The 14209-nt window shown below is 47.4% G+C and overlaps 1 protein-coding gene and 1 long non-coding RNA gene across 9 annotated transcripts in view; one reads left to right on the top strand and one right to left on the bottom strand.

Moving 5' to 3' along the window:
- Positions 1-14209, top strand: part of LOC134928326 (polyamine-modulated factor 1-binding protein 1-like) — an 817199-nt gene that overhangs the window by 376513 nt on the left and 426477 nt on the right. For all 8 annotated transcript variants that reach the window (XR_010177892.1, XM_063923947.1, XM_063923945.1 and 5 more), the window contains exon 15: positions 795-962. Coding sequence is in view for 7 of the 8 variants with exons in the window: in XM_063923947.1 (XP_063780017.1) it covers positions 795-962 (168 nt within the window). In the remaining variant the exon portion in view is untranslated. The remainder of the gene's footprint in view (positions 1-794; positions 963-14209) is intronic.
- Positions 1-14209, bottom strand: part of LOC134928328 (uncharacterized) — a 177648-nt gene that overhangs the window by 60686 nt on the left and 102753 nt on the right. The gene's annotated exons all lie outside the window — the stretch shown is intronic.

Here is a 14209-nt window from a genome sequence, read left to right as displayed (position 1 = left end):
GTAATGGAGTTTGAACTGGTGTGCACTCTAATGTGGCATATTATGAACTGGGGGTACTGTGTGGCATAATGTGTACTGGCATCCGTACAATGTGACGTCATGTAGACTAGGTCACTACTGTGGTTCAGAAAATGAACTAGGCACTATTATGGTGCATAAAATCAATAAGTGCTGAAACAAGGTGTCTCTCAAGAGGCATTGGGACAGGGGCCCCTTCAATATGTTGCTATGTGGCTCGCAAAGTTTGGGTAACACCCCTGCATAGCGATCTCTGCGTACATTAATACCCCTTTCGGACCGCTCGACACGGTATTTCATACCTGGCACTTTTCAGACCGCACATGAACACGGGTTCACCTGTCAATAACCCGTGTTCATAGCTGGCGGTCTGGAAGGGCTATTAGTAGTAAGCATACGTTGTAGGGATTTACTGCCATTTTCCTGTATGCACAGTAGTAAAAAAATTGCTTAACTGTGTAAACTTCGGCATTGCGTCCACTTCTGAATTATGACAATACCTTGTATTTAGTGACACTCTTAAATGCTATGACCGTTTAGTTTTATTTTTTTACCCTATGTAAGATTTGCATAACATTAGGATTCTTTGCTTGCTATCCCTGTGGATGAAATACAGCGCTTATTTGTTCTGCTGAACATTTGCTCGCAAATTAGCGTAAAATCAATTCCGGTGTTTAGAGTTTGTCTCTAAATGACTTCTGCAGTTGCAGAACTTGCCATGACTCCTACTCTTTATACTGTATTATTCATGTGATTAATACCGCATTATCTGATAGGCCAAAAATTCTGAAGATCTGGTGAAAGGTTTACGTGAAGAGCTAAACCAGGCGCAACATCGCCAACAGGATGAGCAGAAACACATAGAAAAGCTGAAGAAGGCGGCTGCTGACATGGAGCGTGAAATGGAGCAGCTGAGGTCTAAAAAGAAGTCTGACGCTCAGATGGTAATTATATGTGTTAATTGGCATATGTTGGTATTTATCGCTATCAATTTGTTTCACATCAGCTGGTGACTGAGAACAACAGCTTCAATACTGTTACTATATAGTCATATTTTAATACATATTTGGGAATGTCAGTTAGTTTTTCTTTCTGCAGCCGGGTACACTGGGATTCCACAGGGAATACATCAGGGTGTAGAGTTGGATATTGATCCGAGGCACCAACAGGCTAAAGCTTTGACTGTTCCCAGGATGCACTGCACCGCCTCCTCTATAACACCGCCTCTGAGCACTCAGTTTGTAAGTTGGTGCCTGCAGAGCAGGTCACTAACAGGTGGGGCTGCGCTAGGCAGCCCTGAAAAGAGCTTTTTGAGAAGACTTCAAGGGCCGCAGCACTTTATATGTTATTGTGACATACTGTGCTGCGGCTCCATCACCTCCCCAGCAGCGCTGCATACTCCTGTGGCCGGGTTCCCGGATACTTGCAGCGGAGGCGCACCAGTCATCAGGCACACCACTGCTGACACTCTCCAGGATCGCGTGGCTGCACGTCAGGGAGGAGGTAAGAGGGTCCCCCTGGTGGGGCCCACCGGTAAATTGCGGTCCGGTCTTGGTCCCAGGAGATGGACCGCACTGCTGGCGTGGACACTGTACTGCACAGGGACCCCACCATATCCACCAGGGCAGGGAGCACAGGTCGGATTTACTAAAATCCATTTTACATAGGCTCCACAGTACCCGTGGTGAAGACCAGCATAGGGGATAAGGCGCTGACCTGTAGCCCCTCCCCCAGCTCTGGGCGCCATCTACTGCTGGTGTTCCCGCTCTGGAGCTGCATTTCATTCTCCTTCACTCACTGGCAGAGATTTTGGCGCCATCTTCACATTGCTGAGCTGATCTCTGGGACTGCAGGACACTGTCTCCTCTGTAAAGCCGCCTGTCTCATCAGCGCTGTGCATTTACAGACACTTAAGTATTCTACATGTCATTTTAGACAGTGTTAATTAAGAACAAGTGTACTGCTATCTGAATATTTAGTACAAGTATTCTGTGATATGCATCCAGTATTTACTGTACATTGTTATATCTATATTCATACATATCTATATGTAGTTTTACTAGTCCAGTGCAGTTTTATTTTGTATCTGTAATAACTTCTGCATTGTACCTGTGACTCAGTGTGCCTGTAGCTGCTGTGTGGATTTCGTTCTCGTGTATCACACGACTTGCTATCACTATATTCTGTACCCTGGGTGGCTAGGTGCGTCAGGGTCTCATATATTTACTGTCACATAAGACAGGGGGTTATTTGCAAATATTGTGTTTGTCTGGCTATATTGTACTGTTACGCTCTAAGGCTACATTCCCTATAATGTCTGCCATACTGGGCGGAAAATCCGCGGACGCTTCTGCATCATGCAGTGCTGGCACCAAGTATTTACCTGAGGGGAAGTTTTAGCTGATGGTTCAGGCACTGGGTGCCATACACCTCCCAGTCAACCCACAGCACCTGTGGCCAATCAGGACCCACCTTGGGCAGCATTCTCAAGTATGCTGAATACGCTTGTGACACGTCTTACGCCCGCTGTTGGACCTCCTGTGCCATTACAGCTACATATTGTCCCTGTAGTTAATCCGCCTTGGGCGGACACTCTGTCTACTAAGTTACAACAACTAAATCAATCAATCTTTGGTTAGACAAAGGTCTACCCCATGCCCCTGTGGGGCCAAGGGGTCATCTAAGCTGGCAATTTCTTCCTCACAGTCCATTAATATTTCGGATAATTCTTCTGATGAGGATGGGAAATATACTGATCCGTCAGACACTGATATAGTCGCTTCTGAAGAGGAATCTCCTGACCTAGTGGAGGCTATTAAGCTGATTCTGCATCTAAGAAACCTGATAAGTTCAAACGTCAGAAGGTTACTAAAGTAGTCTTACCACATTCTGACCATTTAATTGACATACGTCAGGAATCCTGGTCATCTCCAGGAAAGAAATTTTCCCTGTCTAAAAAGATACTAGGTCATTATTTATTTTTATTTATTTATTAGCAGTTTCTTATATATCGCAGCATATTCCATTGCGCTTTACAATTAGAACAACAATTATAGAACAAAACTGGGCAAAGACAGACAGACAGACAGACAGAGGTAGGAAGGCCCTGCTCGCAAGCTTACAATCTATTATCCTATCCCTGCGGAGTTGAGTAACAAGTGGGTAACTCCACCGCCGGTGGACTCTCATGTTGCTCGTCTTGTGGTGTCATCTACTCTGCCTGTCACCACTGTCACCTAACTGATGGACCCGACGGATAAGCGTGTGGAGGGTTGCCTGAAGTCTATTTACTCTCTTACTGGTGCTGTACATAGACCCACTATGGCAGCTTCCTGGGCTGCGAAAGGAATTGAAGCATGGGTTCAGGCAATTGAGGATGAGCTGCCTCAGGATTTTTCTCACACTGCCAGACAATATCTGTCCTATATTACCACAGCCTCCCACTATATTCAGGAGGCGGCCTCTGAGCAGGTGTTATGGCGACCAAGGTGTCTACTACGTCTATCCTGGCTCGCTGAATTCTGTGGTTAAGGTCCTGGAAGGTGGACCTGGACTCAAAAAAGACCTTGGAGGTGCTCCCTTTTAAGGGAGAAATCCTTTTTGGGGAGGATTTGAACAAGATTGTGACTGACTTGGCGACCGCTAAGACTGCGTTTCTCCCAAGTACTAATTCTTCTGCTCCGAAGGCTAAGAGTACCACTTTTCGTTCCTTTCGACTTCCAGGAAAAGCAAAAGGTCAGGCGTACCTGAGACAGGCTCGTGCTTCCAAAACCACTAAGCCCAAACCTAAACAATCCTGGGCCGCCCGTCAGCCTGCTTCCAAACAAGAGAAGCCTGCTGCATGATGGGGCGGGCCTCTCCCTGGGGGACCCCAGGGTGGGAGGCCAACTTCTGCAGTTCGCCCAGGCCTGGTTAAAGACCACTTCGGATGCCTGGGTGCGGGAAGTTGTATCTCACGGGTATGCAATCTCTTTCAAGAGACATCCCCCTCGCCAGTACTGCTCAACGGTTATCCCTTTGGATCCTATGAAAGCGCAAGCTCTACACTTGGTTATGCAATCACTCCTGGACACAGGAGTGGTAGTGCCGGTACCTCTGTCCCAGAGAGGCAGGGGATACTATTCGACCCTGTTTCTAGTTCCAAAGCCAAATGGGTCCTTCCAGTCTTTACTCAAACTCAAATCATAGAACAAATTTGTGAGAGCTCCCAAATTCCGTATGCAAATTCTGCGCTCTATTGTGCTGGCCATGAAACCCGAAGACTATATGGTATCCTTGAACATACCTATTGCCATATCGCATCAGCAATATCTGTGGTTTGCTGTTGGCAAGCTACATTATCAATTCCAGGCACTGCCATTTAGACTGGCCACAGCCCCTCAGATCTTCACCAAGGTCATGGCTGTGATTACAGCCCTTCTCCGCCGTCAGGGAATCAGGATCCTGCCATATCTGGACGACTTGCTGATCCTGGTGAACTCCCAAGATGTTCTCCTCAGTCATCTGGAACTGACGGTCCAATTCCTACAAGCCCATGGGTGGCTCATCATCTGGAAAAAGTCCTCGCTGGTCCCTGCTTGGAGCGTGGTGCACCTGGGAGCACTGCTGGACACACACAGCCAGTGATTGTTTCTGTCTCCAGAGAAAGTCCTGAAACTTCAGGGCAGGATCAGATACTTCCTCTCTCGCCCAAGAGTGTCGATACACTAGGCGATGCAAGTAGTAGCCCTCATGGTGTCAGCTTTCGACATCGTGGAGTACGCTCAATTTCATTCCCGTCCTCTTCAGAGGTCAATCCTTTCCAAGTGGGCCGGCCTGCTTCATCGGATCAGGTCTCAAATGATCTCCTTGACTCCGGAGGTACATCTGTCACTGAGCTGGTGGCTACAGGACCAACAGTTGAGCAGGGGCCGTCCCTTCTTGATCTCCAACTGGGTCCTCCTGACAACGGACCCCAGTTTGCGAGGTTGGGGCGCGGTGTTGGAGCAACACTTTCTCCAGGGTCGGTGGACCAGGGAGGAATCTCTCCTCCCGATAAACATTCCGGAATTGCGGGCTGTGTTCAATGCATTGACACCGGTCCTGCCTCTGGTACAAAACAGTCCTGTATAAGTACAATCAGACAACGCCACCACGGTGGCGTGCATAAATCATCAAGGCGCCACTCGAAGCCGCATGGCAATGCTGGAAGTATCAAAGATCCTCCGTTGGGCAGAATAACATCTGCCAGCAATATCGGCAGTGTTCATTCCCGGAGTCCTCAACTGGGAAGCAGATTTCCTCAGTCGTCATGATGTTCACGCCGTGAGTGGAGTCTTCTTCCGGAAGTCTTTCAACTCTTAGTGGACAAGTGGGGCCTACCAGATGTAGACCTGATGGCGTCTCAACACAATCACAAGGTTCCGGTCTTTGGATCAAGGACAAGGGATCCTCAAGCAGTGTTCGTGGACGCACTGGCAAATTCCATGGAACGTTCGGCTGCCATACATGTTCCCTCCAGTGTCACTCCTGCTACGGAAGTTCAAGCAAGAAAGAGGAATGCTTCTTCTAGTCGCTCCAGCGTGACCGAGACGGTATTGGTTCTCAGACCTGCAGGGTCTATCGATAGAGCGTCCTCTTCTACTTCCTCAACGCCCAGACCTTCTCGTCAGGACCCTTGTGTCTCTCCGGACCTGGCCAGACTGGCTTTGACGGCGTGGCTCTTGAAGCTTCACTCCTGAGGGCCAAGGGATTCTCCGAGGCGGTTATTCAAACTATGTTGAAGGCCTGCAAACCAGCTTCTGCACGGATTTATTACAGGGTCTGGAACTCTTACTTCACATGGTGTGCTGCTAAGAATTATGATGCCTATTTGTTCAGAACTTCCAGGCTTTTGGCTTTTCTGCAACAAGGCCTAGATTTAGGCCTTTGTCTGGCCTCCCTCAAGGTTCATATATCTACCTTGTCGCTGTGGTTTCAGAGAAAAATTGCGTCTACACCTGACGTTCATATTTTCACTCAGGGTGTTTTACGGATTCAGCCTCCCTATGTCCCTCCTGTGGCTCCATTGGATCTTTCTGTTGTCTTAAATGCCCTACAAGAGTCTTCATTTGAACCTATTGAGTCTGTGGACCTTAAATGCCTTACACTTAAGGTCATGTTTCTGCTGGCTATTGCCTCTGCTAGAATTGTGTCGGACTTAGGCGCTTTGTCCTGTCGTTCACCCTTTTTGATTTTTCACCGTGACCGGGCAGTTCTTCGAACTCGCCCTGGTTATCTTCCTAAAGTGGTATCTTCTTTCCATCTTAACCAAGAGGTTGTGGTTCCCGCTTTTATCTCTTCTGGTTTGTCTTCCAAAGAATGGTCTTTGGATGTGGTATGGGCTATCCGTATCTACATGGAGAGGACTGCCTCTATCAGGAGATCAGATACCCTGTTTGTACTTTTTGGTTTTCACAAACGTGGCTGGCCTGCGAATATGCAAACTTTGGCCAGATGTTTAAGAATGGTGATTGCACAAGCCTATGCGCATGCTGGACTCCCAGCTCCTGCTGCTACCAAAGCCTTTTCTACTTGGTCTGTTGGACCTTCTTGGGCCGCCCGCCGTGGCGCGTCCGCTGAACAATTGTGCAAGGCGGCTACGTGGTTCTCAGTGAACACGTTCATTAGGTTCTATGCCTTTGATACTTCCGCCTCCCAGGATGCTTTCTTTGGACGCTGGGTTTTTGTGTCCGCTACGGTGCGTCTCCTCCCATGAGGAACTGCTTTAGGACATCCCTGATGTATTCCGTGTGGAATATCAGTGTACCCCGCTGCAGAAAAGGAGATTTATGGTAGACGTACCATAGTTAAATCTCTCTCTGCGAGGTACACTGGATTCCACAGGGTGCCCACCCTGACGCACTTAGCTTCTTTGGGTTTGTATGGCATTAGCCGCTGGTCCCTTCTCCTGTTGTGAGAATGTGGTTCTATGTGACTAACATCTGCCGTCTCTCTTACCTGCTACTGCATTGGACTGGTTAACGAAACTGAGCTCCAGTGCCAGGAGGCAGGGTTATAGTGGAGGCGGTGCAGTGCATCCTGGGAACAGTCAAAGCTTTAACTTGTTGGTGCCTCGGATCAAGATCCAACTCTACACCCCGATGTATTCCCTGTGGAATCCAGTATACCTCGCAGAAAGAGATTTCACTATGGTAAGTCTACCATAAATCTCCTTTTTTCACAGGTTAGCTTGTACGTATTTAATGGTAAGTTTAAACAAGTTACTTATTTTAGGTAACGTGTGCATGTCCCTTCACAGATGTACAGACAGTGCTTCTATAGGAGTAATTGGCAATATAATGAATCATGGGTCTGATTCATACTGCAGTTGCACGCTATTGCTTGTGGAATCGTAGGCGCTGCCTGAGACACGCCCCGAAAATTACCTGAGCGCTCCTACATTTTTGCCGTCACTCCCTGTTACCACCCATAAAATGGTCGCTTTCTGTGAATTACTTGAATTGAATTCTCAATGCATGTGTAATCTCAGTTCAGTCACCACATGTGTACATTGTGACTGGAACTCATGCGCAGACCATTGATAATCGCTAATCTGCGTGAACATAGTAATCGCATTACTATGAAGTTTAAACTAAGTTACATTCCCAGGGTATTTGTTAAAGACGACTCCTGAGAAACGTACAGTGTCTGATTCATAAGCCATACAGAGGCAGCAGGAGAGGGATCATAAGATCCCACTTCTACAAGAATTTCTCCATAGGTATAAAGCAGTTTACGCCATCTGAGGAAGGGATCATTTTTGGATTTTGGTACATAGGGATCAGACTGCAGTGCCCACATTAATGAGTACTGTATTCTGCAGCGGTAGCTAGACGTTTGCTGGAGATTTCAGATTCTACATAATTTTATGAAAAAGCTACTTGATAAATAAATGAGGTTCTTAAGTCTGCTGTCCCTACCATGCACACGGCCTGATTCAGATTTTGAAGTAAAAAAAAAAAAAGGAAGTAATTGTGTACCTGGGCAAAAAGTATTTACCCCGTATGTTACAGAAAAATATATAAATGTATTTGCTCCCTTTGCATTCCAACATGGGACCTAACTCAGACTCAGTCGCTGCAACGGCAGCGATCGCAGTCTGAAGCCCTTTGGGGAGTGCCCACGCGCTCACCCCGTGAAGCCCAGTGAGATCTGAAAGCCTCTCAGGGCTGCGATCACCTCTGCCTGATTGACAGGCAGAGGCGGTCGCGGGGTGGGAGGGGGCATGCCAATGGTGTTAGAACGCCGTTGGTGGGGCGCGGTCCGGACAAAGCAGGTGTGTCCAGCCGCAGCGGCTGCGTGTAACCCGTAACGCAGTGGGTAGCCGCCTGCCAGCGCAACTAAGCTTCGCAGGTAGGGAGCTACTCGGCGGTTGCAAAAGCAGCGCCACCGTGTGATGCTTTTGCACCCGCGTGGGGGGGCAGAGCCTGACATGCGGGGCGGACTTGCCTTGTGCTGGGCATCCCCCCGCATTTCAGAGGATCAGCACATATACAGATGTGCAAAATTTAGCACATATACGATCAGGGCCAGTATTTACTAAAAATCCGAGTTTGGCCGATTTGTGTTTTTTTTTTCAAAGTCCCAATCCGGGAATTCACTAAGCACCAATCTCGGCAGTGTCTGGTCTATTCGTAATTGTTTGAATGACAACCTTCCGAAATACGAATGAATAGACCATCGGTCAAACGCGGCTGTTATTTCATAGAATACGGGCATTCACTATTCATTCGTATTGGGGTGTTAGTTTCTGAGTGCTCAAGTGCGGGTCTGTTTTTTTTCGATTCGTTAAAAAAAGCAGCAAAAAAATAGACCTGCTTTTTCCAGTTGAGTTTGGATAACCATGCACGGATCAGTGAGATCTGTGCATGGTTATCTATGGGAAAGGGTCTGTTTAGTGTAAAAACAGAAAAAAAAATTGCGTGGGGTCCCCCCTCCTAAGCATAACCAGCCTCGGGCTCTTTGAGGCGGTCCTGGTTGAAAAAATATGGGGTAAAAAATGACAGGGGTTCCCCCATATTTAATCAACCAGCACCGGGCTCTGCGCCTGGTCCTGGTTCCAAAAATACGGGGGACAAAAAGCGTAGGGGTCCCCCGTATTTTTAAAACCAGCACCGGGCTCCACTAGCCAGGTACATAATGCCACAGCCGGGGTCACTTTTATATTGGTCCCTGCGGCCCTGGCATTACATACCCAACTAGTCACCCCTGGCCGGGGTACCCTGGAGGAGTGGGGACCCCTTCAATCAAGGGGTCCCCCCCTCCAGCCACCCAAGGGCCAGGGGTGAAGCCCGAGGCTGTCCCCCCCATCCAAGGGCGGCGGATGGGGGGCTGATAGCCTTGTGAAAAAAATTGTGAATATTGTTTTTAGTAGCAGTACTACAAGTCCCAGCAAGCCTCCCCCGCAAGCTGGTACTTGGAGAACCACAAGTACCAGCATGCGGTGGAAAACCGGGCCCACTGGTACCTGTAGTATTACTACTAAAAAAATACCCCAATAAAAACAGGACACACACACCGTGACAGTACATCTTTATTACATACATGCACACCAACATACACACATACTTACCTATGTTCACACGAGGCTCGGTCCTCTTCTCCATGTAGAATCCTTGGGGTACCTGTGAAAAAAATTATACTCACATAATCCAGTGAAGAATCCGACCTTTGAATAATCCACGTACTTGGCAAAAAAATAAAATGGAAACCCGACCACGCACTGAAAGGGGCCCCATGTTTACACATGGGACCCCTTTCCCCGACTGCCAGGACCCCCCCTGACTCCTGTCAAAGAGGGTCCCTTCAGAAGTTCAGGGAGTGCCACGTCGTGGCACCCTCCTGATTGGCTGTGTGCTCCTGTAGTGTCTGTCAGGCAGCACACGGAAGTGATACAATGTAGCGCCTATGCGCTCCATTGTAGCCAATGGTGGGAACTTTGCGGTCAGCGGTTGACCGAAAGTAACCTCACCGCTGACCGCAAAGTTCCCACCATTGGCTACAATGGAGCGCATAGGCGCTACATTGTATCACTGCCGTGTGCTGCCTGACAGACACTACAGGAGCACACAGCCAATCAGGAGGGTGCCACGACGTGGCGCTCCCTGATTGGCTGAAGGGACCCTCTTTGACAGCAGTCAGGGGGGGTCCTGGCAGTCGGGGAAAGGGGTCCCATGTGTAAACATGGGGCCCCTTTCAGTGCGTGGTCGGGTTTCCGTTTTATTTTTTTGCCAAGTACGTGGATTATTCAAAGGTCGGATTCTTCACTGGATTATGTGAGTATAATTTTTTTCACAGGTACCCCAAGGATTCTACATGGAGAAGAGGACCGAGCCTCGTGTGAACATAGGTAAGTATGTGTGTATGTTGGTGTGCATGTATGTAATAAAGTTGTACTGTCACGGTGTGTGTGTCCTGTTTTTATTGGGTATTTTTTTTAGTAGTAGTACTACAGGTACCAGCGGGCCCGGTTTTCCACCGCATGCTGGTACTTGTGGTTCTCCAAGTACCAGCTTGCGGGGGAGGCTTGCTGGGACTTGTAGTACTGCTACAAATAACAATATTCACAATTTTTCACAAGGCTATCAGCCCCCCATCCGCCGCCCTTGGATGGGGGGGACAGCCTCGGGCTTCACCCCTGGCCCTTTGGTGGCTGGAGGGGGAGGACCCCTTGATTGAAGGGGTCCCCATTCCTCCAGGGGTGACTAGTTGGGTATGTAATGCCAGGGCCGCAGGGACCAGTATAAAAGTGTCCCCCGGCTGTGGCATTATGTACCTGGCTAGTGGAGCCCGGTGCTGGTTTTAAAAATACGGGGGACCCCTACGCTTTTTGTCCCCCGTATTTTTGGAACCAGGACCAGGGGCAGAGCCCGGTGCTGGTTGATTAAATATGGGGGAACCCCTGTCATTTTTTTCTCCATATTTTTTCAACCAGGACCGGCTCAAAGAGCCCGAGGCTGGTTGTGCTTAGGAGGGGGGACCCCACGCAATTTTTTCTAGATTTTTTAAGACTTTAATCAACTTTTTAAGGTACATAATGAAGCCCTGCACGGATCTCACAGATCCGTCCGGGATTCCTTGTGTTTTTTCAGGCAGTGTTTTACTCATCACTCCCGTAAAACACTGCCTGATATTACGAATCACATCGACATCGGAAAAAACGATTGTGCAAAACTCGGCAGCTTAGTGAATTATCGGATCAGGATTCAAAAAGTTGCAGTAAAATGCACCCGATACCATTCGAGTTCAAACACCCTTCAAAACGGCCAAAACACGAATATTAGTAAGTAAACCCCCAGGTCTGAATCACCCCCATGATTTGTTCTGGATAAAAAGTTACTTGCTTTTTTTGCTTAACTTCCAAATCAGATCATGCTCAGTGTCAGTCTCCACACCACAGTCACTCCTCCTCAAACAAGGTACAGTAGGAGCCGCCGCTGGTGACGACCCTAGGTGTGCACTCCGTGACCAACCTAGCACTATACATATAACAGAGTTAATGCACCTAGAAAGTGATGCAGAAAGTCATAGAACGCTTTCTGTTTAACTGTAGATTAGCATTCTGCTTACATTGCTGTACATTTGCTGAAACATTTGATTGCAGTGTTTATGCACAAGCTGCTTATGACAGAGCTATGTATAATCTTTTCCAAATGCATGATAAACAGTATATGACTAAAAGATAAGATATGTACGACATACACATTTCATCTTCCTCATTATACTATTTTTTCTTTTAAGATTATCTACATATACAAAGTTCCTTAGGGAAAACAGTTATTTGATCTCTTTGGCATGCTGTACTTGCATAGAAATGCACTATTTATGTTGAACACAAAATATTTCTTTCACTCAGAGCTTAACATCAGCCCAGCAGTTAGGTACTGTAAAACAAACCATTCAGGCAGCGCGGGCCATTATAGGGACTGATTTATGTCTGTAAGTAAAGCAAGTAACTTTGTACCTGGAACAAACCAAGTTGTCACGCCAAGACGAGCAAATACATTTATATTTTATCTGTGCAGGGTAAATAAAAAGGGTGTGGATCATTGGGTCTAACCTACCATTGGGTCTAACCATTGGGTCTAACAAACGCCACCCAAATCTTACTCTCTGCACATGTTACATCTGCCCCATCTGGTTTTGCCTAGTTGCTTGTTTTTTTTTGCTCACACACACACACACACACACACACACACACACACACACACACACACTACACCTTGCTCATGCACACACATGCATACATTACACCTTGCTCACGCACACTCACACTACACCTTGCTCACACACTCGCACACTATACCTTACTATCACACACACACACACACACTACACTTTACTCACACGCACACTCACACTCTCTCTCATTCTGAAGGGGGTCTGCCTGGCATAATATATAAGGGGCTCTTCCTGTGCGGTGTAATGTGTATAAGGGGCTCTTCCCGTGTGGTGTAACGTGTATAAGGGACTGTTCCTGTGCAGGGTAAGGTGTAGAAGGACTCTTACTGTGTGATGTAACATGAACAAGGGGGTCTTCCTGTGAGGGAGGCGGGGGCAGGCACTAGTGATGAGCGGGTTCGGTTCCTCGGAATCCGAACCCCCCCGAACTTCAGCCTTTTTACACGGGTCCGAGGCAGACTCGGATCTTCCCGCCTTGCTCTGTTAACCCGAGCGCGCCCGAACGTCATCATCCCGCTGTCGGATTCTCGCGAGGCTCGGATTCTATCGCGAGACTCGGATTCTATATAAGGAGCCGCGCGTCGCCGCCATTTTCACACGTGCATTGAGATTGATAGGGAGAGGACGTGGCTGGCGTCCTCTCCGTTTAGAATAGAAATAGATAGAGAGTGAGAGTGAGACACTTGATTTACTGGAGCTTAGGAGTACTCAGAGAGTGCAGAGTTTACTAGTGACTGACCAGTGACCACCAGTGCAGTTTTATTATTATTTAATATAATCCGTTCTCTGCCTGAAAAAAAACGATACACAGTGACACAGTATACCATATCTGTGCTCAGCCTCAGTGTGCTGCATCATCTATGTATATCTGACTGTGCTGAGTGCTCACTGCTCACACAGCTTAATTGTGGGGGAGACTGGGGAGCAGTTATAGCAGGAGTACATTAACAGTGCACACTTTTGCTGCCAGAGTGCCACTGCCAGTGTGACTGACCAGTGACCACTGACCACCAGTATATTGTGATTGTCTGCCTGAAAAAGTTAAACACTCGTCGTGTGGTGTTTTTATTCTATAAACGCATTCTGCTGACAGTGTCCAGCAGGTCCGTCATTATATAATATATACCTGTCCTGCAGTAGTGATATATATATATATTTTATATCATTATCATCCAGTCTATATTAGCAGCAGACGCAGTACGGTAGTCCACGGCTGTAGCTACCTCTGTGTCGGCAGTCGCTCGTCCATCCATAATTGTATACCACCTACCTGTGGTGTTTTTTTTTTTTTTTTCTATCTTCTTGATACTAGTAGCTTACTTTAGGAGTCTGCAGTGCTGACAGTGTCCAGCAGGTCCGTCATTATATAATATATACCTGTCCGGCTGCAGTAGTGATATATATATATTTTTTATATCATTATCATCCAGTCTATATTAGCAGCAGACGCAGTACGGTAGTCCACGGCTGTAGCTACCTCTGTGTCGGCAGTCGCTCGTCCATCCATAATTGTATAACACCTACCTGTTGTGTTTTTTTTTTCTATCTTCTTGATACTAGTAGCTTACTTTAGGAGTCTGCAGTGCTGACAGTGTCCAGCAGGTCCGTCATTATATAATATATACCTGTCCGGCTGCAGTAGTGATATATATATATATTTTATATCATTATCATCCAGTCTATATTAGCAGCAGACGCAGTACGGTAGTCCACGGCTGTAGCTACCTCTGTGTCGGCAGTCGCTCGTCCATCCATAATTGTATAACACCTACCTGTTGTGTTTTTTTTTTTCTATCTTCTTGATACTAGTAGCTTACTTTAGGAGTCTGCAGTGCTGACAGTGTCCAGCAGGTCCGTCATTATATAATATATACCTGTCCGGCTGCAGTAGTGATATATATATATTTTTTATATCATTATCATCCAGTCTATATTAGCAGCAGACGCAGTACGGTAGTCCACGGCTGTAGCTACCTCTGTGTCGGCAGTC

Source organism: Pseudophryne corroboree, chromosome 5, assembly GCF_028390025.1.
Source record: "Pseudophryne corroboree isolate aPseCor3 chromosome 5, aPseCor3.hap2, whole genome shotgun sequence".
Lineage (NCBI taxonomy): Eukaryota > Metazoa > Chordata > Amphibia > Anura > Myobatrachidae > Pseudophryne > Pseudophryne corroboree.
Note: the sequence above shows the minus strand (reverse complement) of the source record. Positions and strands in the feature narration are given on the sequence as shown.